Source organism: Bufo gargarizans, chromosome 3 (assembly GCF_014858855.1).
Source record: "Bufo gargarizans isolate SCDJY-AF-19 chromosome 3, ASM1485885v1, whole genome shotgun sequence".
NCBI classification, from domain to species: Eukaryota; Metazoa; Chordata; class Amphibia; order Anura; family Bufonidae; genus Bufo; species Bufo gargarizans.
The window spans coordinates 261489782-261516139 of record NC_058082.1 but is presented as its reverse complement, the minus strand read 5'-3'; the positions used below and the strand labels follow the sequence as shown (position 1 = coordinate 261516139).

The window sequence follows — 26358 nt, the reverse complement described above, 5'->3', positions numbered from 1 at the left end:
GAAGACAGAAGAGAAGCTGGGCTGCGCGAAAGTGGATTAAGGAGAGTTAAAATTTTTTTATTTTTTTTTATTTAACCCCTCCAGCCCTATTGTACTATGCATTCTGTATTAAGAATGCTATTATTTTCCCTTTATAACAATGTTATAAGGGAAAATAATAATGATCGGGTCTCCTAGGAACCGTGCGTAAAAATCGCACCTCATACTAGGTTTTTGCTTGCGATTTTCACGCAGCCCCATTCACTTCTATGCGGCCTGCGTTGCGTGGAAAACGCACAGAGGAGCATGCTGCGCAAGTGATGGGTGAAAATCGCTGCTCATCTGCACAGCCCCATAGAAATGAATGGGTCCATATTCAGTGCGAATGCAATGCGTTCTCCTCGCGCATTGCACCCGTGTGGAAATCTCGCCTGTGTGAAAGGGGCCTGGGGTGCACTGAATGTAATTATTAATAAATTTGGCTTAACTTCTGGCAGTCCGTGCAAGAAATTTAAATTTGTTCCACCTCTGAGGGGTACACTAAATACACAATGTGCCCCTACAATCTCCATAAAGTTGTAATGATGGTTGTCTTCATCTATAGATTTGACTATCTTTATAGAATTGTGTAGAAATTGTGCAGTTCTGCTCTAAGAGGACTTGTACCAGAGGTCACACTAAATTTATTTCCAGAGTAAAAATGTTCCTCTTACCATTTTTGAGGAGTATTTTCAGGCAAGGAGAAGAATGTAGAAGCTGTAATTTCAAATACATAATACTTAGCCTTAAAAATAAGGGCTTGTTCACATCTGCGTTGGCGGCTTCGTTCGGAGTCTGTCGCAGATTCTTTCAAAAAGACTGATTTAAAAATAAATAAATAAATGCGTGCAGGACTTTGTCTGGTAAAAAGACAGGATCCTTAATGGACTCCATCATAGTCAATGCAGCCTGTTCTGCTCTGTTCCTGTCAGTTACGTACCCAGTCCAGCACTTCTGTTATATTTGTTCTTCTGCTCCTCGAAGAGCAGAACAGAAATAAATAGCGGTGCTGTATTTATGTAGGGGAACCATTACTTGTCAAAATAACATGTATCCCCTCTTTACAGCCCCATGTAAAGAACATCGCTCCCCGCCCTCCAGCATAGGGTTAATAAGCCCCTGGGAGGGGTCTGTAGTGAATGCACTCCAGGCTATTATAGCCAAGTGATGAAGTCCAGTCCAATATACTGGACCTTCCCTGTACTTTACTACTTGGCTATAATAACCTGCTGTGCATGCACTACACACTGCGCTGTCACCTTGTACTTCGTCAAACTGGATGTCCGGGCTGGAATCCACTGCTGCCATGTTCACCGGTGTCCCCGGGCAAAACTTGCCACTCCCCAGCAACGGCCCTGGAGCTAGCCCAGTCCTTCATCCAGTTACAGCTATTATTCCCGCCAGCAGCCCGCCCAAACTGACCAGTAACAAAGCTCCTTGCTGTATGGAGCTTTTGTTATTGGATATTTCAGACACCAGCAGCCTGCGCTGTTCACAGTGCCCACTACGCCCATGAATGGCAGGGAAAAGTCTAAAGCATATTGGTACGCATTGGACTTTATTTATTTTTATTTTTTAGGTAATAAACTGGCCTGAATGGTGTCTGAGGCTTGTACAGGCGTTTTTGTGATCTCTGACTTGCACAACCTTGTGAAAAATTGTAATGGCCTAAGGCAAATGTCCTCAATACAGAGTATTTAAGTGTCCCTCATTGTGTGAAATGGTAAGCCAAAAAAGTAGTAATGAGGAAAAAAAAAAACAGACCAGGAGAGACGTACTGTATCTGGCCCCCGACACTCCTCTCACCGTTTAGTGAGTAAAAAGTATTTGTTCATTGATTTACACATGGTTTCTAGTTCCGTAATCTGCCAATTTATTACGACCACCATACATGTGACAGGACGTGTATTCATAATCTAGGTGTTGTGAGATGTGGCTGTTGTATGTTTGTACTGTAGTCCGTGTTGTGTAATGTGCTCTGACATGTCGCGGTATGGTGTTGCATTCCTGAGTTAATGTTTTATGTCGCCTGTATGCTTTCTCACTAGCTTTGTGTTGCTGAAGCCACATATGGTTTGCTAAGGCTGTAGCATAGGAGATCTGGATGTCTTCTAGTAATTGTACTTGGGTGTCCTTTCATGGCAACTTGTGGTTGCGAGAGTTGGGAAACTGACATTATTATATTGGAATATATATACTGGTACTTTTGACTGCTCTCCACTGTCATCATAGTGCAAGCGTTGACCCATGGCAATCACCAGCACTTCTCCGGAGATTAAGGGTACTTTCACACTTGCATTAGAGGATTCTGGCAGGCAGTTCTGTTGCCGGAACCGCTTGCTGTATCCGGAAATCCGTGTGCAAACGGATAGCATTTGTATCTGGATGCGGATCCGGCTGACAAATGCATCGAAAAAATGGATCCGGATTTTTTTTATTTTATTTATTTATTTATTTTTTTAAAGGTCTGCGGATCCAGCATTAATACATTTCAATGGAATTCCGGCAAGTATTCCGTAATTTTGGCCGGAGAAAATACCGCAGAAAATACTGTAAGGGTCCATTCACACGTCCGTTGTTTCTTTCCTGATCTGTTCCGTTTTTTGCTGAACAGATCTGGACCCATTCATTTTCAATGGGTCCTGGAAAAAAATCTGACATTGTGCTGTCCGTTTTTTTTCAGGACCCATTGAAAATGAATGGGTCCAGATCTGTTCAGCAAAAAACGGAACAGATCAGGAAAGAAACAACGGACGTGTGAATGGACCCTAAGAGGGACTGAACTGAAGACATCCTGATGCATACTGAACGGAATGCCCTCCATTCCGAATGCATGGGGATAAAACTGGAGCTGTTTTTTTTTTTTTTTTTTTTTTTTTTTTTTTCGGTATTGAGCCCCTGTGACAGGGCTCAATACCGGAAAACTTTAACACAAGTGTGAAAGTACCCTAAACCAAGCCATACTATTAGGCCGCCTGCACACCAGTGCTGGTGAATCTGCACAAATTTCCGTGCAGATTTCTGTGCGTTTCTGCACCAAAATCTGCAATTTCTAATGGAATTTTTTTGTTGCGGATATGATGCAGTTTTGCTGCAGATCTCATCCTTCATTGGAATAGGGTGAAATCCGCGGCAGGTCATTTTCCTCACAGAAAGCAATCTGCAAAGTGTACTGGAGATTTGTGTAATCTCCTACCCTGGTACTCTGCTTCTGGAAACGTGTATGTATTCCGCGACGCGTGCAGGTGGCCTTGGGGTTCAGTTACATGGTTGTCTTGGCTGACTCCTGATGCACACATGGATCGCAGTGTAGCTGTGCTAGCATGCTCAAGAGCAGTGTGTTTCTCCTTTTTTTTTTTTTTTTTTTTGTGTGGTTCTGGGGGGTGCACATGAATTGCACTGTGACCCCTTTTCATTTCTGTGCTAGCACCGCTACCCTCTGATCCCATTGCAATCCTTGGGCACAACAGGTGTAGTCGAACCCACAGGGCTCCACAGTTATATATTTATTTATTTATTTTTGCCCAAGTATCGCAGTGTAGCAGAGCGGCTTTAGGAATGAATGGGGTTGCAGTGCAACTCGCATGCTTGCTGCAAACATGTGAGTTGCTTCATTTCTACGGTTGCCCTGCAACACTGCTGACGCACCTAAAATCGCTATGTAGGCGTCCCCCCATGTGGTTGGCTTTGCGGATACTAAGGAGAAGTACAGATTGTAGTAGCGGTAAGCAGCAATGTTGCTCTGCATATTATTGCACTACGCTACCTGATCTTTCATCAGCAGAGACGCCCTTTACCTGTGGAGTTGGGACTTGTACTGAGGCTATCCGTTATCCTACCTACAGGATATATATTCCTGGTACTGGAACTATTTGCAAAACACTCGCCATATAGAACAAACATAGTATGCAGCATATTTTGTGACCCTCTACTTAATGTCTGATGTAGTAATGATCACATATAAAATGTAGGCAAAAAACTCGTAACAGTCACATGCCATACATCTCTATCGCCGCTGCAGCCTTCTCTATACAAAGGAGAGGAGGGCCGGACTGGCACTGTGGAGGACGGGGTAGGATAAAATGGGGGCGTTAAGTATATTTGAAAGAATTCAGTGGCATGGGGAAAATTTTGGTTTTAGTACTACTTTTTTGAGGGGTTTAGGCTGGGTTCACACCTGAGCGTTTTACAGCGCGTTCCTACGCGCTGTAAAACGCACAACAGGCAAGAACCAATGATTCCCTATGGGAATGGTTCTCACCTGGGCGTTTTACAGCGCGTACGATCGCGCTGTAAAACGCCCGACGCTCAAACAAGTGCTTGAGCTTTTTTTTGGGCGTTTGTCGCGCGTTCCCGCACATAGATATTCGGGAACGCGCGACAATGTGTGCACGCCTGTCTCTGTATGCGCGATTGTAAACACCCGTACAATCGCGCATACAGAGCGCTCGTTTCAGAACGCTCAGGTCTGAACCCAGCCTTATAGAGCTGGTTATTAGTTTAATGCTCTCCAGCATCGTGACAAAGGGAAGACTCCTCACAGGCTATAGGGAAATCAAAAGCCTGGAACTCGAAGCAGGTTACAAACTGCATATCTGGTCTGAAAAGAAATTATTGGAGATTGCAGCCTTTATTAAAGGGATTGTCCACAATTTAGACATTTATGACCTTTCCTCAGGATATCACATCAATATCTGGTGGGGTCTGACTCCTGAAACTCCAGGTGATCAGCTGTTGTGCTCCCATCGATCTCCTATTGTTAACCTTTCCTGAAGATGGGTCTGCAGTGTTTCAGTCCTGGATAAAAGCCCTTTAAGGTAATCGTTACCATAAAAACTTTTTTTTTTTTTTTTTTTTTTCTTCTCCTTGAAGTGAAAGGTGGCCAAAGCTTTTAAGCTCACTCTTGTACTACAGTATGCTAGCAAACATTAGTTTATAATGTCATTCTCAGCATACCTTGGATCTTGTTGTGTTCCTCAAGTACTCCTTTTCTAAGGGCGCTTTATTTAGGCCAGGAGAAACAATTGCTGCTGCTCAGCTACACGGCGGCTAGAACTACCGAGCATGTCTTGCTGCTGCTTAGTTCTCATCGCTGCTTGCTTCTGTTTCCACAATAAGCAGGCCAAGGGACCATGAATGATGCCTGTGTTCTCCAGAGCACTGGCCGAGGTGGTTGGATCATGCAGCAGTGGTTGTTTCTTCTGTAAGGGTATAACATCTTTATAAAAATTCTGCATTTGGGGGCAGAAATGTTGAACAATTATACCAGCGAAATATTTTTGAAGGATCTCTTAATGCATGTAGGCCATTATGGCATAGCTCCACTTATATCTTAGAATGACTTAGAAGAGGCCTCATCTTCTAGTAGGTGTTTAGTGAGGTTTTATTCTTGGGAAGCTTGCTTTCCTGTAGGATATCCTATCTGCTCAGGAAGTAAATTGAGCTGTGACTACAAAGATGACGCAAAGTTCCCAAGACACTGGTAACATCTGATTGAATATTTAAAGCACTGGAGAAATATGACGTTTTTTTAACACAATAAAAGCAGAGAGCTATGGGGACTGGGTATTGCAGATGTGCTAGAGGCCATCTAGCAGCCCATGTCCCCAGCTGTATGGCCAAAATCCTGGTGACAGGTTGCCTTTTAAGGTAACAGTTGGTCGTGCAAAGTTGCAGACAAGTTTTTGGCGATTTGCAAGGATCACGGATCTGCACAGACGGATCTGTTCGGATAATACAACTGTCTGCATCCGTTCAGAACGGATTCGTTTGTATTATCTTTAACATGGCGTGGACGAATCCATCTTCTATTGTGCCAGATTGTCAGAACGGATCCGTTTGGCTCAGTTTCGTCAGACGGACACCAAAGCGCTGCAAGCAGTGTTTTGGTGTCCGCCTCCAAAACGGAATGGAGACGGAACAGAGGCAAACTGATGCATTCTGAGCGGATCCTTTTCCATTAAGGCAAAATAAATATATATATTTATATTTGTGCAGAATTATTAGGCAAGTTGTATTTTTGAGGATTAATTTTATTATTGAACAACAACCATGTTCTCGATGAACCCAAAAAACTCATTAATATCAAAGCTGAATATTTTTGGAAGTAGTTTTTAGTTTGTTTTTGTTTTAGCTATTTTAGGGGGATATCTGTGTGTGCAGGTGACTATTACTGTGCATAATTATTAGGCAACTTAACAAAAAACAAATATATACCCATTTCAATTATTTATTTTTACCAGTGAAACCAATATAACATCTCAACATTTACAAATATACATTTCTGACATTCAAAAACAAAACAAAAACAAATCCGTGACCAATATAGCCACCTTTCTTTGCAAGGACACTCAAAAGCCTGCCATCCATGGATTCTGTCAGTGTTTTGATCTGTTCACCATCAACATTGCGTGCAGCAGCAACCACAGCCTCCCAGACACTGTTCAGAGAGGTGTACTGTTTTCCCTCCTTGTAAATCTCACATTTGATGATGGACCACAGGTTCTCAATGGGGTTCAGATCAGGTGAACAAGGAGGCCATGTCATTAGATTTTCTTCTTTTATACCCTTTCTTGCCAGCCACGCTGTGGAGTACTTGGACGCGTGTGATGGAGCATTGTCCTGCATGAAAATCATGTTTTTCTTGAAGGATGCAGACTTCTTCCTGTACCACTGCTTGAAGAAGGTGTCTTCCAGAAACTGGCAGTAGGACTGGGAGTTGAGCTTGACTCCATCCTCAACCCAAAAAGGCCCCACAAGCTCATCTTTGATGATACCAGCCCAAACCAGTACTCCCCCTCCACCTTGCTGGCATCTGAGTCGAACTGGAGCTCTCTACCCTTTACCAATCCAGCAACGGGCCCATCCATCTGGCCCATCAAGACTCTCTCATTTCATCAGTCCATAAAACCTTAGAAAAATCAGTCTTGAGATATTTCTTGGCCCAGTCTTGACGTTTCAGCTTGTGTGTCTTGTTCAGTGGTGGTCGTCTTTCAGCCTTTCTTACTTTGGCCATGTCTCTGAGTATTGCACACCTTGTGCTTTTGGGCACTCCAGTGATGTTGCAGCTCTGAAATATGGCCAAACTGGTGGCAAGTGGCATCTTGGCAGCTGCACGCTTGACTTTTCTCAGTTCATGGGCAGTTATTTTGCGCCTTGGTTTTTCCACACGCTTCTTGCGACCCTGTTGACTATTTTGAATGAAACGCTTGATTGTTCGATGATCACGCTTCAGAAGCTTTGCAATTTTAAGAGTGCTGCATCCCTCTGCAAGATATCTCACTATTTTTGACTTTTCTGAGCCTGTCAAGTCCTTCTTTTGACCCATTTTGCCAAAGGAAAGGAAGTTGCCTAATAATTATGCACACCTGATATAGGGTGTTGATGTCATTAGACCACACTCCTTCTCATTACAGAGATGCACATCACCTAATATGCTTAATTGGTAGTAGGCTTTCGAGCCTATACAGCTTGGAGTAAGACAACATGCATAAAGAGGATGATGTGGTCAAAATACTCATTTGCCTAATAATTCTGCACTCCCTGTGTGTGTGTATGTATGTATATATATATATATATATATATATATATATATATGCAGAGAATCGGACAGCACTCCAAGACTTGAAAAAAGTAGAAATCTTTATTCACCCATGTGAAAAATAATTTGCGACGTTTCAGCTCACAATCGAGCCTTTCTCAAGCAATGAAACACAAGACTGTGCATGTCTTATACAGCTTTTTCAAAAATCAGACCACCAATGAATTTTACAAATCAAGACATGTGACTAATAAACATGTGAAAGTAGTTCACCTCATTAGATCATGTGAACAATTACTTATGCAAAGTACCATACTGCTGGATACACAGGGACGTGTCCATTAGTGTTGCATCCAAGCTTGTAACATTTAAATAATGTATACTACAAAGTGCATATGTGCATAAATAAAGTGCATGAAGATACAAAAGAATCAAATCATGTATTAATGTTTAAAATCATACACCACAGAGGCTGAGGGAAAACAGTGAAGGTCTGATCATGTTCGACAAAACCGCATGTTCATGTGAATACTGGCCAAAAAAGCCCTGTTAACTAATACTGTCAAAACCACAGCATGTCAAAGACAAACCTCAACCCACAGTGTGCGCTCGCAACTGCGCTCCAATATATCCTAGGCAGCCAGATATCAAACTACTGCCGTGTGGGGACTATTGCATACGCACAATGTGACATTATTAAAGGCATCATCTTTGTAGCAAGGCGCTTGGCACTGTATATGCTTCACTGTCAGGACCAATCGGAGAGGGATCCAACCTCCCGGGTAGATCAACCCCTCCAAAATTATGGTCAGGTAAGGGGGACACCACATGCAAATGCAGTGCACCCCGAACCGTCCCATTATAACGGTCCATAGACAGTGTAATGGGGATCTCCCATATAAATCACTTGATAGCAGGAAATTGATTTTGACACATCGTGGATACAGTAACAGAAAAAATTCTATCCAGTTAAATTAATACACATAGAACATCGCGAGCTGTCGCATGTGTCCAAACTTCTATGTTCACTGTTTCCGCATCAGTCTGTGTGGTGTCTAAAAAACAAATAAGAGAAAATTACTCATATGCTTGTGAATCTTATCTAAATTCCATCATCACAACAGGGATCATGCCAGAAAGCATAAAGGGTGGGGTATCAGGCAAACAGTAATCTAGAGACATCCAGGATAGTACTCCACATTTAACCCTTTAGGTTTTAGGCTGTCTAAAGTGTATATCCACCACATTTCTTTGTTTTTCAATATTTTTATTCGATTACCCCCTCTCCTGGGGGGAGGTACATGATCTACAATCCAGCATGTTAATTCACGTTCTGAATGTTTCTGCTCAGAAAAATGCTTCGGTACTGGTAAATCATGTCGTTTTTGGCGAATTGAAAATCTATGGTTATTCAACCTGGTTTTCAAATCAGTGGAGGTTTCTCCCACATACAGAATTTTACATGGGCAGGTTAACACATAGATTACAAAATTAGAATTGCACGTCAAATGAAAATTAATAGGATAAGTTTTACCAGTGGCAGGATGTATAAAGCTGCGTCCCTTGCCTATGTATTTGCAATTTACGCAGCTTAAACATGGAAAGCTGCCCAATCCATATTTTGACAATTTCATTTGACGTGCTCGCTGCTTTGAGCCACAATCTGCTCTAACCAATTGGTCTTTCAGACTGCTGGCTCTCCGGTATGAAAACAGGGGAGGCAGTCTGAATTCTTGGATATCACTGAAAGTATTGCCCAGTATACTCCAGTGTTTTCTAATAATCTTGCTAATAGCTGCACTTTCCTCCGTATGAGTAGAGATAAAAGGAATCCGACGTTGGGGATTTTCCCTATCTTTCCTCACTAAGGTCAACTCTCTGTCCATCTCCAGAGCCTTATTTTTATGTGTCTGTAGCAACTTTGGCGGATAACCCCTGTTTTCAAACTTCCTTGACATATCCTCAAGGGCCTCCGTCAAATTGCTCTCCTCTGATGTTATTCTACGCACCCGCAAAAATTGCGAGTACGGTAAATGCCTAACCATATTTTTCGGGTGATTACTATCATATCTTAATATGGTGTTCTTGTCAGTAGGTTTAGTGTATAGTTTAGTAAGGAACTTTTCCCCAGACCAGACAACCGTGGTATCAAGGAACTGTACCTCAGTGTGTGAAAAAATCAAAGTGAATTGGAGATCACTATCAATGCTATTCAAATACATATGGAAGTCAATTAATTCCTTCTCAGTGCCAGTCCAAATGAGGAAGACGTCATCGATATAACGCCACCACCGCAGAACATGTCTGAAGTGGTGTGAAACATAGATGACGTCTTCCTCAAATTTTCGCATAAAAATATTTGCGAACGTTGGGGCCACATTCGACCCCATCGCCACTCCCCTTAATTGCTTATAAAAGGAATCTTGAAACAGAAAATAGTTCCAATGTAGAACAATGCGCAAAAGAGATAAAATGAAATGTATAGCTGATTCAGTCATTGAGGAGAGTGTCAACATACATTCAACAGCCGTTATGCCCAACGTGTGGTCAATTGAGGTGTAGAGAGAGACTACATCGAAAGATGCAAGAATATATGTCTGCTCTCTATCCACCTCAATTGCGTTGAGTTTACACAAAAAATCGGTCGTGTCTTGAATGTATGAGACCGCCCCTGTCGCAAAATTGCGAAGAATCTTGTCCAAAAAAATGGCAATGTTGCTGAATATTGACTCAGAGCCAGATACTATCGGCCGGCCAGGGGGATCAACCAGAGATTTGTGGACCTTGGGAAGCACATACATCACCGGTGTGACTGGATGTGTCACCACAAGGTACTCACAAAGATCCCGGTCGATCACCCCTGCCGCCAATGCATCAGTAAGACACTGTCCAATAATCCTGGCAATCTCAAATTTTGGGTCATAATTAATCAACAAATACACATTTGTGTCACCAAGCTGACGTTCTATTTCCGCAATATATTTATGTTTATCCAGGATGACTACCCCCCCCACCCTTATCGGCAGGTTTAATTACCAAATGGGGATCATTCCTTAATTGATCTAAGGCGGCTATTTCAAATTTCGTCATGTTAGGACGGGTAAATCTATGAGTAACAGATGATTTCAAAGTGGACAAATCCTTTTTAACCACGTTCATAAAGGCCTCCAACGCAGGGTTATCAACCACTGGTGTGAAGGTACTTTTACCTGGTAGACTGAGTCTCCTCATGCAAAACTCGCTCGCAGGAGGGGAGTCAGTCTGCACTTTATTGTGAAACCATATTTTTAATTTTATAGATCTAAAAAAACCACACATATCCGTCTCAAGATTAAACCAATTAACATGTGCATTTGGACAATATGATAATCCCTTAGAAAGTACACTCACTTGAAACGGTGTGAGTAACTTAGAAGATAAATTAATGACAGTCATTTCTTCCTTTGCCGCGGTTTGTTCTGTGGTCGTAGCTTGCTGTTCCGGGTTTTTATGCCGTCTGTGTCTACGTCCTCCTCTTCGGGTCCGGTTCCGTTTGCAGGTGCTGTTTCCTTCCCTAAAAAAGGGGCGCGAGATGATGTGGATGTGGACAACTGTGGCAATCTCTTCTTTCTTTTATTATCATTATAATTCACATTAGGATTTCTAGTGTCCGTCTGCCAGGTATAAATATTCCCTTTCTTATAGTCGTCCAAATCTCTGTTCCATTTAGAACGCTTGATTTCCTCCGCCTCGACTTGGGTTTTTAAAGCTCATTCCTTTGGACCCAGCACCTGAGCCAATAGCTGGTGCCGCCAAATCTCCTTTTCTGCTATATATATATATATATATATATTACTGGTTTTGGACCGCTTGTGAGAGCCCTGAACAGATTTCACTAACTGAAACCAAAACTCCAGTGTGACAGTAGACTAAGTATGTAAATTCCATGTATCTGCAGGCACAGCCTGTACTATAGTTAGGACATCCTAGTATTATGCTGGGCACCTAATAAGTGGACATGGTGTTCCTTACATTAGATTACTGTGCTAGCTTTACAGAGGACCTGTCAGCTCTGACATGTCTATTTTAGGCTAGGTTCATATCTGTGTCCTCACTTACATATTTTTTTTTTTTTGGGTTCAGTCATGGAAACAGAAAAGGTTGACAGTTTTGGCAGATTTTGGAACTGAGGAGCCCAACAGAACCTCTGACGCGGATGTGAACACATCCTTTGCTAACACTTGTATTCTCTATAAAGAAATGGCTTAAGTCTACAGCATATTTGTTTGGACTCTGCATTGTGCCATTCCTCTTTTATTCCCCCTAGCAATCCCACTGTCTGATATGAAGCGTTTTTCGCACATTGTGGTCCAACATGCCTAACAGTAGGCATCAGATAGTCAGGCTACCCCATACACGTTACAGCAGAGGTCCCCAACCTTTTTGTGTGTTGTGAGCCACATTCAGCTTTCAGTGATGGTCAGGAGGAACAGGCAATTCAAAAATGGAGAGCAGTTTTGAATGTGGAGAAACAAAACATGAAATTGCTGATAAATTACAGTATTCCAGTGTGAAACACTAGTATTATACCATCTAGATAAATCTAGGATAGGTCTGCAACCATGTCTACTGCCAGTACATACGGTCATAATTCAAGACTATCGTGGCGAGCCACTGATTGAGGACCACTGCATTATAGTATAAAAGAAATCTGTTCCACACTTTATGAAAAGAAAACTTCTGCTGTTCAAATTGATTTGTGGTGCAAATCTGACATTTGTGGCAGCGCTCTGACTCTACAACTGACACATTGGAGGACACTTATCAATAATGGCATAATTTGTGCCAAAAAAAATAGTAACATTACAGATCAAAAGTGGTGATTGTTTCATCTCGTATTTCAAAAGGCGCACACCACTTTTAAAATGTGACTTTTTAAATATAAACTAGATTATACACCAATTTCTCTTGATTTGTGACATTTTAACATCAAGCACGAAAATGTGACTTTTTTTAAACAAAAATATGCAATTTCTGCCAACCGTGCCAGACAACAATGATGACTTTTAAAACCAATTTCTGACTTTTGAAGCATATTTGCGACATTTGCACTGTTAAATTGTGACTCTTCACATGCTGAGGACGTGTTTGTTGAATGTTAATTATTGACAACCTAATTTTATATTGGATTAAAAAATGCATCCTGTTTTTAATGCCTATCGCTTCCCACGACGAGTTGGTTTTCTTTTCATAAATGCAACTTTTTGACAAAGTTGCATATTTCTGCCATAAACTAGACTTTTTACACCAAACACCACCACATAAGATGGCTTAATTGTCTGCAACAATTGGAGCCACTTCTGCTGATAAGATGATAAATGAGGCAAAATATGCGTCAATTTGATAGCCCCGCCCACTTTCACATTTATAGCTCATATGATGCGAGTCTCATAGGAATGAATTGCGAAACTGACTTCCTGTCCCCACATAAGACTCCTGTCAGTCATACGACACATCTGATTTCCATTATTAACATTTTTAAGGAGCAAGAGAATAAAACCTTTTATGGGAGTGCTTCTTTAATCACTAAAATAACAGTTGACGAGAGTGAGAACCGCCTACCCCTATAAGGAAACGGTTTCTATTGAAGATGGCCGCTGTGTACAGGTCTCGGGCAGGAAATGTTCTCATGCCTGTGCTTTTACTGGTAAGAGCCGTTTTTGTCATTGTGACAGTTGCAATCAGTTGTGGCTATTATGTTGTAGTCCTCTGGTCACCAGGCCGTGTGTGTCCTCGGAGTAATCGCCATCTGGTTGTAGTGCTTTGCTGAAGTGAAAAAAATAAATAAACCCCCAATTTTTTTTTTTTTTTAACAAAACGTGGGGGTAGATAAAAACTGGTATAAAGTAAAATTGGCTTAGTTGCCCATAGCAACCAATCAGATTCCACCTTTTATTTTTCACAGCTCCTTTGGAAAATGAAAGGTGGGGTCTGGTTGCTATGGGCAACTAGGCCAGTTTTCCCTTACACCAATTTTGATAAATTTCCCCCATTATGCCTGCACTACCCTCAGCTGGCCATTAGTAGCTGTCAAACGCTCATCTGTCAACTAATACTCCTAACCCACTTCCATTTACAGGTCCTTCTAAAAAAATTAGCACATTGTGATAAAGTTCATTATTTTCTGTAATGTACTGATAAACATTAGACTTTCATATATTTTAGATTCATTACACACCAACTGAAGTAGTTCAAGCCTTTTATTGTTTTAATATTGATGATTTTGGCATACAGCTCATGAAAACCCCAAATTCCTATCTAAAAAAATTAGCATATCATGAAAAGGTTCTCTAAACGAGCTATTAACCTAATCATCTGAATCAACTAATTAACTCTAAACACCTGCAAAAGATTCCTGAGGCTTTTAAAAACTCCCAGCCTGGTTCATTACTCAAAACCGCAATCATGGGTAAGACTGCCGACCTGACTGCTGTCCAGAAGGCCATCATTGACACCCTCAAGCAAGAGGGTAAGACACAGAAAGAAATTTCTGAACGAATAGGCTGTTCCCAGAGTGCTGTATCAAGGCACCTCAGTGGGAAGTCTGTGGGAAGGAAAAAGTGTGGCAGAAAACGCTGCACAACGAGAAGAGGTGACCGGACCCTGAGGAAGATTGTGGAGAAGGACCGATTCCAGACCTTGGGGGACCTGCGGAAGCAGTGGACTGAGTCTGGAGTAGAAACATCCAGAGCCACCGTGTACAGGCGTGTGCAGGAAATGGGCTACAGGTGCCGCATTCCCCAGGTCAAGCCACTTTTGAACCAGAAACAGCGGCAGAAGCGCCTGACCTGGGCTACAGAGAAGCAGCACTGGACTGTTGCAGGTCATTCGGAAATCAAGGTGCCAGAGTCTGGAGGAAGACTGGGGAGAGGGAAATGCCAAAATGCCTGAAGTCCAGTGTCAAGTACCCACAGTCAGTGATGGTCTGGGGTGCCATGTCAGCTGCTGGTGTTGGTCCACTGTGTTTATCAAGGGCAGGGTCAATGCAGCTAGCTATCAGGAGATTTTGGAGCACTTCATGCTTCCATCTGCTGAAAAGCTTTATGGAGATGAAGATTTCATTTTTCAGCACGACCTGGCACCTGCTCACAGTGCCAAAACCACTGGTAAATGGTTTACTGACCATGGTATTACTGTGCTCAATTGGCCTGCCAACTCTCCTGACCTGAACCCCATAGAGAATCTGTGGGATATTGGGAAGAGAAAGTTGAGAGACGCAAGACCCAACACTCTGGATGAGCTTAAGGCCGCTATCGAAGCATCCTGGGCCTCCATAACACCTCAGCAGTGCCACAGGCTGATTGCCTCCATGCCACGCCGCATTGAAGCAGTCATTTCTGCAAAAGGATTCCCGACCAAGTATTGAGTGCATAACTGAACATAATTATTTGAAGGTTGACTTTTTTTGTATTAAAAACACTTTTCTTTTATTGGTCGGATGAAATATGCTAATTTTTTGAGATAGGAAATGTGGGTTTTCATGAGCTGTATGCCAAAATCATCAATATTAAAACAATAAAAGGCTTGAACTACTTCAGTTGGTGTGTAATGAATCTAAAATATATGAAAGTCTAATGTTTATCAGTACATTACAGAAAATAATGAACTTTATCACAATATGCAAATTTTTTTTAGAAGGACCTGTACACACACAAGCTTGGCTGAGCTGGGTGTGCATGTGTTTTCTGCATGGGAAGATGGGGGAATTCAGCTGCCAAATACCTGCTGGCGGCTTCTGTCCCCTGGGAAGTGAAGGAGCGGGCATGTTGACATCCAGCAGCTTTTTCTCCTGTTTCCAGTAGTAAATGTTGGCGAAAACTAGTCCACTCCCTGAGTACAGTAGTTTTTCTCTCCAGGCGCAGGACTGCAATAGATGTGCCTATGACTAGGCGCACACCTAGTCATAAATTGGCCAAATCTAATGGCAGTGCGGTGGGAGGGGAGGAATCTAAGACCGACGTAAAAAGTTGGTCTCAGTAAATGACCCCAGTGTATATGGCCAGCCTGAAATATGCTCTGTGTGACAGCAGTATTTCCCAGAATGAACACTGCTCCTGGGACGCAAACTCGCGGCGTTATAATGATTTTATAATGCTGTGTGTTCCTGCCCTCCAGCGACTATACTGCAGTTACACAGACAGAAAACGAAAAACAAAAAAATTTATTAGTGGCAATTTTGGAGGAGCTGCTCAACCCCAGACACAGTGGCGTGTCCTCAATCAGGGGGAGCAACCCGACCGCATGTGGGTGTGGCTTGCAGCCTGGCTTCATTCACATCGCACAACCGCAGCATTCATGCTGGGCGTTTGTGGGAAGCTTTGCTGCGAGCTGAATTATATCACCCCCAGACCGTGTTCACACCATAGTTAGAGCAGCGGTTAGGACCCCTTGCCATGCTGAGAACCGTGACGTGGTGCATGATGGGCTCCGATATATCCATCACTGGTATATATTGGCTAAAGTCTCAGCTTTTAATATCTTCATTTGTGTCTTGCCAGTATAGTCAGTGTTATATCTGTTTGGTGCATTCTTTCTCTGTGTTGCAGTTACACAGAGCATATCTCTGACTGTAAGCTCCTGTGAAATTGGCCTAAGACTTCTATGTGTATTGATTAATGATCTAGGAGAGGTTGGAATGAGTGCCCACAGTCTGGCGCTATCATTTATGACTTTTTTTTTTTTTTGGTAGGGGGTTTCTTGCTACTGCTGATCTAACGGTGCAAGCTGAGCTGCTGGTTGCTGGCTCATTGTATTCAGTGACACCGCTGCTCAGGGGGAGTGTAGCTTTTCTCCAGGCTTACTACCTGGTAAACAGGACTCAGAGTACAAAATGTACATTACGTTTCTCTCTGGAATTATGCAATGCAGGTTATCTGATGGAAAGGCAAACACAGATATGTTGTAGAGCGGCTGCCTATAGCCTCATTTGTTACAACAATAAAAAAAAAAAGTTTGTAAAGTTCTCTGATAGCTCTGTTCTCTCCTGGGATAGAGCCACCAGGTCATCTCATGATTATTTTCAGGGCAAGTTATTTAAGAGGGTTTTCAGGACTTTCAAGCCACATTTAGTTGTATGTTGACCAACCATCTGATTTGTGTTTGGGTCTGGCTCTTGCCAGATGGCAGGTGTGAGGAGAGATAAGCACCGGGAACATTATTTCTTGTGGAGATAAGCCGCTGCTGGAGAAATATGGCGGTGGCTTCCTTTTCCTACGGACGCATCATGCACAGCAAGCAGGCATGTGTGTGAGGGGATTGGGAGTGACGGCTGTCAGCAGATCTATGTTCTTGTGTGGATAGCCATCCGTATCAGATCAGTGGGGTCTGACGTGTAACACTCCTACCACACACAGCTCTGTACATTACATACTGCAGCTTGTTCCCATTCACATGAATGGTGCTTTTTCAGTGAGAACTGCAGTACCCGGCACAACCATTGCAAAATGAAAGACCGCAGTCCCTACAATCAGATTATCATTAAAAGCCCCCTACTTGAATATGTCCCATGTGCAGATTTCAGCCTAGAAAAAGCCCTGACCAATGATATATCGAGATATAAGAATTGTTCAGATGGACCATCAGTAGCTTGGCAGAAAAATGCTCTTCTGTGTCCTGGCTATAGCATGCATTTATTTATTATTTATTATTTCTGTTTTGGCTTTCCTTTCAGGCTGATTTCTAGATGATCGTATTCGGTCCATGAAACTCAGCCTGTGTGGCGGCTGCTTCTCTTTGAACGGCCTGTATCATAGTGATTTATGACAGTCCCTATCTGATTGCGGGTCTAAGGTACAGTGATCAGATAGGAACTATGATGCAGTCAGTTTGGGTCAGGGGAGCTGTGTTTCAGCCCACATTCTCCTGGCCTACCTCATATAACTTTCAGATGCAGTGCTGACTTCTCAAGAAAAAAAGGCTTGTGAATTAGGAATACATGGCTCGGGCAAGGCTGGCGTTGGCATTTTGCTACGGCAGATGCAGACTTTTCCTGATTTTCCGGCTTGCGTGAGTTTAGTGTTGTGTTTCCATTAGGTCAGATGGTTGGCTGGTGACTCTTAGCACAAACTTGGGACGTTTGGATACCGTTCCTAGCCTCTGAAATTAGCTAGAGGGCTCCTTCTGCTTAGTCATGTTTCAGTGGCTGTTTTATTCAGCGAGATGCCAGTAGAGACACGCAGAGCAGCTGAGGATCTAGAAACTTCAGCCCTCTGCCATTGTGTTCACATTGCTGCAGTCATTCCAGAAAACTGTAGGCTGCATTCAGGCAGCTAATATGTGAAGCTTGTTTTACTAGCTCGCCACGGGTGTGCCGTTCAGCTGCAAGCCGGGAGAACCGGGTCTGTTTAGCTGTCAGACTCGCAGTGTCGTCTAGGCTGGTTTCCTAAAAGGCAGAATATAAACTTGGAACTAAAGCTTGCCGTGGAAGCACCCTTAAAGGGTTAGTCAGACAGTAGGGGATAACTATTACATCGGAGGAGAACCTTCCCACCATTCTGTACCATTATGCTGCAGAATGGGAAGGGGTTAAAGGATATCCTACCCTTAAAGGGGTCTTCCAAGATCTTGAAGCAGATGACCCATCTTCAATATCCGATCAGTGGGGGTCGGACACCGGGACCTCCGCCGATCAGCTGTTTGAGAAGGCACAAGCATTCCTGTGAGCTCCCCAGCCTTCTCGCAACTTACTAAGCATAGTGTCGTACATTTGTATATCGCGCCCAGCCCCATTCACCTCTATGGGGTGGGCTGCTCCTATGCCACGTGACAGATGAATGTGTCATCACTGGCCTAGGAAAAACTGTCCTGAGTGTCATCAATGTCCATCTCGGAAAACCCCTTTAAAACACTTCAATTGTTCCAATGCTGCTTTGAAGATACTACTAAATAAAAATCGTTTGTCTCCAGCTCCCGTGTATACTTGTGTTTCCATGGTAGCATCCCTGTGTAGTCTGATCACGTGGGCATTCCTTCTTTCCATCTGTCCCATACTTTACTAACTTAGGCTACTTTCACACTCTCGTCTGGTGCGGATATGTTCAGATGATACAACCGTCTGCATCCATTCAGAACTGATCTGTTTGTATTATCTTTAATAGCCAACACCATTGAAAGTCAATGGAGGACGGATCTGTTTTCAATTGTGTCAGTGAAGACGGATCAGTTTCGTCAGACTGACACCAAAACGCTGCAAGCAGCGTTTTGGTGTCCGCCTCCAGAGCGGAATGGAGATGGAACTGATGCAAACTGATCCATTCTGAGCGGATCCTTTTCCATTCACAATGCATTAGGGCAAAAATGATATGTTTTGGACCGCTTGTGAGATCCCTGAACGGATCTCACAAATGGAAAGCCAAAACGCCAGTGTGAAAGTAGCCTTACATGTCAGGTCAGCAGTAATGTACAGGGTTGGTCCAAAAGTATAGAAACGCCTGAATAAATAGAAAACAGTGGTTGGGATCGCCATCCCATGGCACAGATTTGGCTTTCTCATTAAATTCACCATCGGGTACAAGGGTCACAGGCATCCCTTCCCATTTGAAAATATTGACTTGGTTCTAACATGGCGGCTTTCAAAATGGCTGCCGTGGTGGACACTGCCCCTCAAATTTGTCTTTTTTGACCACCCTAAAAAATACAGCCCCTTAAAGAGGACCTTTCATCAGAATTAAACTTCTAAAGTAACTATGCAGGCATGTAGAGCGGCGCCCAGGAATCCCCCTGCACTTACTGGTATACCTGGACGCCGCTCCGTTCTCCGGTAATTGCCTCCGGTATCTTTACAGTTAGGCTCCACCCAGGGGAACCTGACGGCGCCTCCTTCTCCCATGCTGCAACGCTGGCCAATCACAGCGCTCAGCTCTCTCAGGCTATGAGCTGAGCGCTGTGATTGGCCAGCGCTGCAGCATGGGAGAATGAGCTGACGGCAGGTTCCCCTGGGTGGAGCCTAACTGTAAAGATACCGGAGGCAATTACCGGAGAACGGGGCGGCGCCCAGGTATACCAGTAAGTGCAGGGGGGTCCCTGGGCGCCGCTCTACATGCCTGCATAGTTACTTTGGAAGTTTAATTCTGATCAAAGGTCATCTTTAAGTAATATGACAGTGATTGCTGCCAGACGTCTGTCTGTTTCACTAAAGGCCCAAACAGAATTTCTTATGAAACAGATTACTTATGAAAGGTATGACTACATTCAGCTGAGCTAGGCCTACAAGACAGTGTGCCTGGATTAACTGAATTTCCTGGTGGCAGGCTTCCTTTAGACATTGTCGGGGTACATTACAACAAGTTGGATATGTGCAGTTTACTGGGTTTTGGAACCAGTGTGGACTATAGTAGAACTTGCTCTTGAGTGGCCATTATGCATTACTTTGTCTGACAGCCTATACTTTAGCACAGGGATGCTCAACCTGTGGCCCTCCAGCTGTTGTAAATCTACAACTCCCACGATACCCTTCTGTAGGATGATAGTTGTATGCTGTCAGGGAATTATGGGAGTTGTAGTTTTGCAACGGCTGGAGGGCCGCAGGTTGAGCATGCCTGCTTTAGCACATTGCTGCTATATTGCTTACTAATTTGCATGTGATGCCATCCAATACACCAGTTAGTGTATGTGGAATATAAATGGAAGTTGATCTCATTTCAATCCAGTGTTCACATATGGCAAGGAATGCTGCTGTCGCCGCCTCCTGTAATGCGATTCTATATGTTCTGGTCAGCTGACCTTGTGTGCCATGACATCTCATGGCAGCAAGTGTTCATCTTGAGACCTGGATTTTTCAGATTCTCTTTTAAACCCCCCTCCCCAAAAAGCCTCTATAGTGGTTTTATCACCTGAAACTCTTCAAAACTGGTGTAATGAAAAAGCAATCAGATTACCCCCTTTTCCAAAGGAGCCCAAAAATAGCAGGTGGAGTCTGATTTCTATGGGCAACTAAGCCAGTTTTTCTTTACACTAGTTTTGCTAAATCTCCCACAAAGTGTCTGAAGAAAAGATCAGGGATTCTTCATAAATAGTTAACAGATCGATATCGATCAATCTCAATTTATTTTAAAGGGGTTATCCCATGACTAATGTAAAAAAATGAAAATCAGACATATAGTACATGACAATCTTTCTAACAAAGCTAGAACCAGCCCTGTACCTCACATGGATCCAGAGATCTCCACATTCATTGCTCTGCTAGATTTATATCAAGGGGCGTGTCCATTCTGCTTGAGCTCAGGAGGCGTGTCCATTCTGCTGGACCTCAGGGGGGGTGTGTCTCAGCTCTCCCTATCACAGCTCAGGCGGCAGTTGAAGGATGAAACTGAGCGTGTGCGGACATCTCGGTGTGACGGACAAAAATAAGAAAAAGAACAAACAGCAGGTGGCCCTATATAGATACATTTTACTGAATAACTTAGTAGCTGTGCTAAATGTTTAATTACATGCAATTACTAAAGTATTCAGACCCAGGTGCTGGTTTGGAAACTGTAAAATATTTTTTGTGGGACAACCCCTTTAAGCACATTACATTTTCTTCTGACGGCATCTCCTGCTGTTTATCCTTCTGCTCTACTTTCTCATGCATTCAGTGGTGGACCTACTTGCTCATACTAAATAAGGTGAAGCAACCCAGGCACCTTTCCTACATTCTTCTTTATTTCTAAATTCATAGAAATGTATAGCTTCATCTCTCTAGACTGTGGGGAAAGTATACTGTAGTGCTATGTATTCGTGGAATTGCTGGGACTGTGTCAGGGGAAGACTTTGCTAACGAGCCAATTGCAATCGTAGAAGCAGGTACTTGTCACATGGGATGTGCTACTGCCCACCCACATAAAAATGAAGATGTAAGGTCTACAGAGAAGAGTTTAAAAAGAGAAAGTAGGTGTAAATTACACTGGAGAGCAGCAGCTTTTCCATTAGCACACTTGTTTTTTTACTTAAAGGGGCTGTCACGTAGGGTACTTTATTTAGCAAACTGTATTTATTTTGTGAAACTTCTTTATTTTATTTTTCTCCCATTTCTGTTTTGCAGAACTAAATAAAAACCCAGTAGAAGGCTTCTCAGCAGGTTTAATAGATGACAATGACCTATACCGGTGGGAAGTTCTTATTATTGGTCCTCCAGACACACTATAGTAAGTATTCTGCTTCTCAAATGCTCAGCTGGCTTGTATGATAAACTATGCAAAGAAAGAGGAAAAAAAAAAGTCCCAAAATAACAAATTTACAAAGCAATCCCTTGATGTGTTTTTTACCACAAGGCTCAAAAAAAAAAAAAAAAAAAAAAAATTGTTTTGTTTTATCCCCATTTGGGGGGTGATTCTCAGGTTTTCATCAGACTTCTGGTCCCTGCTTGTAAGATTACACTTCTGTATGGCAGCTGCACCTTGTTTCTACGTGGCATGTGACCAAGCACTGATGTGCCGCTTGGGGATACGTCACCACTGAGGACATTCATTGGCTTCAGCGGTGCATAGGACTCCATTTATGCAGGTAGTTTCCAGTGGGGACTAGAAGTCATGGAGCCCGAACAGGGTGCAGTTAAGTGTAGCTCTCGAAGTGCAGTGTAATACAAGCACCTGCTCCATTCAAGTGAATGGAGCTGGTGCCTGTAAATACACTACGCCACTGCTATGACGAGATGTAGTGTAAGCGTTGAGAAAGCGTTGCTTGCATAGAGTGCCGCCTTCTCGTCTCGCAGCTGAACATCGGAGCTCCTGGGTGTTGGACCCGTGCCGATCAGATATAAATGACCTATCCTGAGGATAGATGATCAGTCTTATGGGCTGGATAACCCATTTAACATACATGATTATTTTAATGGGGAGAGTGAGGCAGGTTGCTGCCAGATAGTGTTCCTAAAATGTAGATCCTCGTAAATTGGGATGCTCCCATACACTTTTTTTTTTTTTTTTTTTTTTTTTTCCATCTAATCTCGAGAACATTGTCTCGACCTATCAGTATTATATTTTTATGGCATATACTCTTTAATATCAAAGTGGGTTGTCTTTTGGTGAGGAAAAAATTGTTGTGGGCTTTACCCAGGATCCATGTCAAAATCTGACATTGTGCCCTGTCCTCTAGGGATGTGTAGCCAGCAGGAAGTCACTAGCTCGGCGCTGCTATTGCATACAGTATATTCAGCATAGTGAATTGCTGGAGTGTACTGATCACATTACTGTACATCTACACAGCAACAGGAGCCTAGGGGATAGAGCAGGATGCTCTATCTCCTGCTGCAAATTTATAAGCAGCAGGAGTGGGGTTTTATTTAAAAAAAAATAATAAACTATTATATTGCTAGATTTTTTTTAAAATCATATTTAATTTTTTTATCTTGAGTTTTGCAGGTGTACTTGAAGGTACAAATGAGTTGTAAAATGTTTGTACTAGGGCTGCACGATAAATCGAAAAAATAATCTAATCGCGATAATCGGCAAATGCGATTTGGCCGACCCGAAAATGCTGTGATTATATATAAAGGGGCCCTGCGCACATAACTGCCTTTTGCATGTAAAGTGTTTTACTAGTGTGTGGGTGAAACAATCTCTCTCCTAACAGGTCCGGCCTCTGTACTCACTATGAATGCAATGCTCTGCAGCGAGGTGGCCGGCCGGCGCGTGACTGACGTCACTTAGTAACGCTCCTGCTTCCTGAAGCGGGAGGAGCGTTACTAAGTGACGTCAGTCACGCGCCGGCCGGCCACCTTGCTGCCGCTCGCTGCAGTGCATTGCATTCATAGTGAGTACAGAGGCCGGACCTGTTAGGAGAGAGATTGTTTCACCCACACACACTAGTAAAACACTTTACACGCAAAAGGCAGTTATGTGCCCAGTTTAGGACACATGAGGAGGAGCAGCATAAGATGCTATATGTCTTAAGCTGGCCCCCCTCATGGCCCTATGTGTGTCCCCCCCCCCCCCCTATAACAGTGCCATCCACAGGTTCCCCCCCCCCCCCATAACAGTGCCATCCACAGGTCCCCCCCCCCCCCTATAACAGTGCCATCCACAGGTCCCCCCCCCCTATAACAGTGCCATCCACAGGTCCCCCCCCCCCTATAACAGTGCCATCCACAGGTCCCCCCCCCCTATAACAGTGCCATCCACAGGTCCCCCCCCCCCTATAACAGTGCCATCCACAGGTCCCCCCCCCCCCCTATAACAGTGCCATCCACAGGTCCCCCCCCCCTATAACAGTGCCATCCACAGGTGTGTCCCCTCCCTATAACAGTGTCGTCCACAGGTCCCCCCCCCATAACAGTGCCGTCCACAGGTCCCCCCCCCATAACAGTGCCGTCCACAGGTCCCCCCCCCCCCATAACAGTGCCGTCCACAGGTCCCCCCCCCCATAACAGTGCCGTCCACAGGTCCCCCCCCCCCATAACAGTGCCGTCCACAGGTCCCCCCCCCCCATAACAGTGCCGTCCACAGGTCCCCCCCCCCCCCATAACAGTGCCGTCCACAGGTCCCCCCCCCCCCATAACAGTGCCGTCCACAGGTCCCCCCCCCCCCATAACAGTGCCGTCCACAGGTCCCCCCCCCCCCATAACAGTGCCGTCCACAGGTCCCCCCCCATAACAGTGCCGTCCACAGGTCCCCCCCCCCCATAACAGTGCCGTCCACAGGTCCCCCCCCCCCATAACAGTGCCGTCCACAGGTCCCCCCCCCCATAACAGTGCCGTCCACAGGTCCCCCCCCCCATAACAGTGCCGTCCACAGGTCCCCCCCCCCCCATAACAGTGCCGTCCACAGGTCCCCCCCCCATAACAGTGTCGTCCACAGGTCCCCCCCCCATAACAGTGTCCGTCCACAGGTCCCCCCCCCCCCCATAACAGTGCCGTTGTCCACAGGTCCCCCCCCCTATAACAGTGCCGTCGTCCACAGGTCCCCCCCCCCCCCTATAACAGTGCCGTCGTCCACAGGTCCCCCCCCCCCCCTATAACAGTGCCGTCGTCCACAGGTCCCCCCCCCCCCCTATAACAGTGCCGTCGTCCACAGGTCCACCCCCCCCCCCCCCCAATAAGTGCCGTCGTCCACAGGGCCCCCCCCCCCCCAATAAGTGCCGTCGTCCACAGGGGCCCCCCCCCCAATAAGTGCCGCCGTCCACAGGTCCCCCACAACTATGTCATACCAAGCCGCATCAGCGGCTCATATGGGAAAATCCCAGCAAATAGACCTCTAGCACAATTCCTTTAAAATATTGCATCGCATATCGTTATCGCAATTTTTAGGGCCCTAATCGCAATCGTACAAAATTCCCATATCGTGCAGCCCTAGTTTGTACCTACCAAAATATAAACTTATCCCCTAATAAATGTTTAGATAAAAGGTGAACTTTATCTTGGTGCTTAGTCGCCCACCCCTACGCACAGAACACGTACATGATGCCCTTCTTTTCAGCTGCAGGTTGAACAGATCCCAGGCTCGCCAGCCAAGATGCCCCCATTGCGTCTCATGCTACTTGATGCAGACTGTGTACATCCTGCCGCCTCACTTGAGCAGTGCTAGCCAATTCAAGAGGAGTGCTTTACAAGTGGGAGGCATCTTTGGTCACCAAATGCATGGTTGTACATTAGGCTGAGAAGCGGTGCAGCCATCTTGGATGACAAAAGGTAGTCTATGGATCTGCAGCTGAAAAGAGGGGGCATCTTGTAAGTGTTCTTTGTTCCCCAGTTAACGTGATTATTTTAATTTTTTTTCTTGAACCAAAGGCTTACTGAAAATGACTTAAACAGTTATGATAAACTTGGTTTTTATTGTTTTTAGATTTTTCCATATGCCTATCCATACAAAATGTCAAGTATTTGTTTTGACACTGGCCACTAGAATGCATTAAGCTGCTATGCCCACACTGGCTCTGCATCTTTTTTTCAGCTTGTGCTGTGCGTTCTGGGTCAGGTTCATCCCATTAGAATTGGAGGATAAAGGTTCATTAACATGGACCAACAATCGGGAACATTTTCGGGGATGAGTGTTTGTGGAAATGCTCATTCCTGCTAATTGGCCTGTGTAAAAGGTGCCAGCCATCTCCTGACAGTGCTTCCAGACCACGACCGAAATAGTCGCCAATGTGACTTAGAATTTCAAAATGGCGGCAAGACTTTGTAGTCTTGTTGCCATTTGCGCCTAGACCCTCCGCTGCTCTGCCTATTTAGGATCTAAAGCAAACATAGGCTGCAGATGTCTGCTGCACGCCAGCTTTTTCGTAACTGGAACCATGGAAGAAGCCAGCGTGCTCCGGCGTCAGGAGAGAGCCCCGCCCACACTCTTCGCCCTTTTCTGCCAGGTCTAACCCGTGAACCACAATTTGCTGGTCTGGTAGGTGAGGAGAGCTCCTTCCTACTGATTCGACAGAGCCTCCTGTGCCGATGTACACTGCAGACATGTTGGAGAGCTCCGGCGTCCTGAGTGCCGCGGGATCAGGTACTTTAGAGGCTGCTGGGGGGGGGGGGGGACTTCAATGGGGTTATTAAATACATTTTGTAAAGCACTCCATGGATGTAGGAGACCTCCAGGATTGGACTAGAGACTGCAATGCTCTTAAACCACGCTGTTATATACAGTCATGTGCTTGGAGGGTGTAATGTCTGATAGCCGAGGTACAACACTTTATGTATGTAATTCTGCTCTCCTGGATGTAATTTTTTTTTTTTTTTTTTTATAAAGTGTAATAAATGTGATATATCTATATATCACAAGACTACAAAGTCTTGTCACCATTTTGCAAATCTAAGTCACATATATATCACAGACCTCCTATGGGGTCGGATA

The 26358-nt window shown here is 44.2% G+C and overlaps 1 protein-coding gene across 1 annotated transcript in view; it reads left to right on the top strand.

Moving 5' to 3' along the window:
* Positions 1-26358, top strand: part of UBE2G1 (ubiquitin conjugating enzyme E2 G1) — a 44039-nt gene that overhangs the window by 8427 nt on the left and 9254 nt on the right. Inside the window, exon 2 of the mRNA XM_044287160.1 lies at positions 21618-21720. Coding sequence (XP_044143095.1) covers positions 21618-21720 — 103 coding nt within the window. The remainder of the gene's footprint in view (positions 1-21617; positions 21721-26358) is intronic.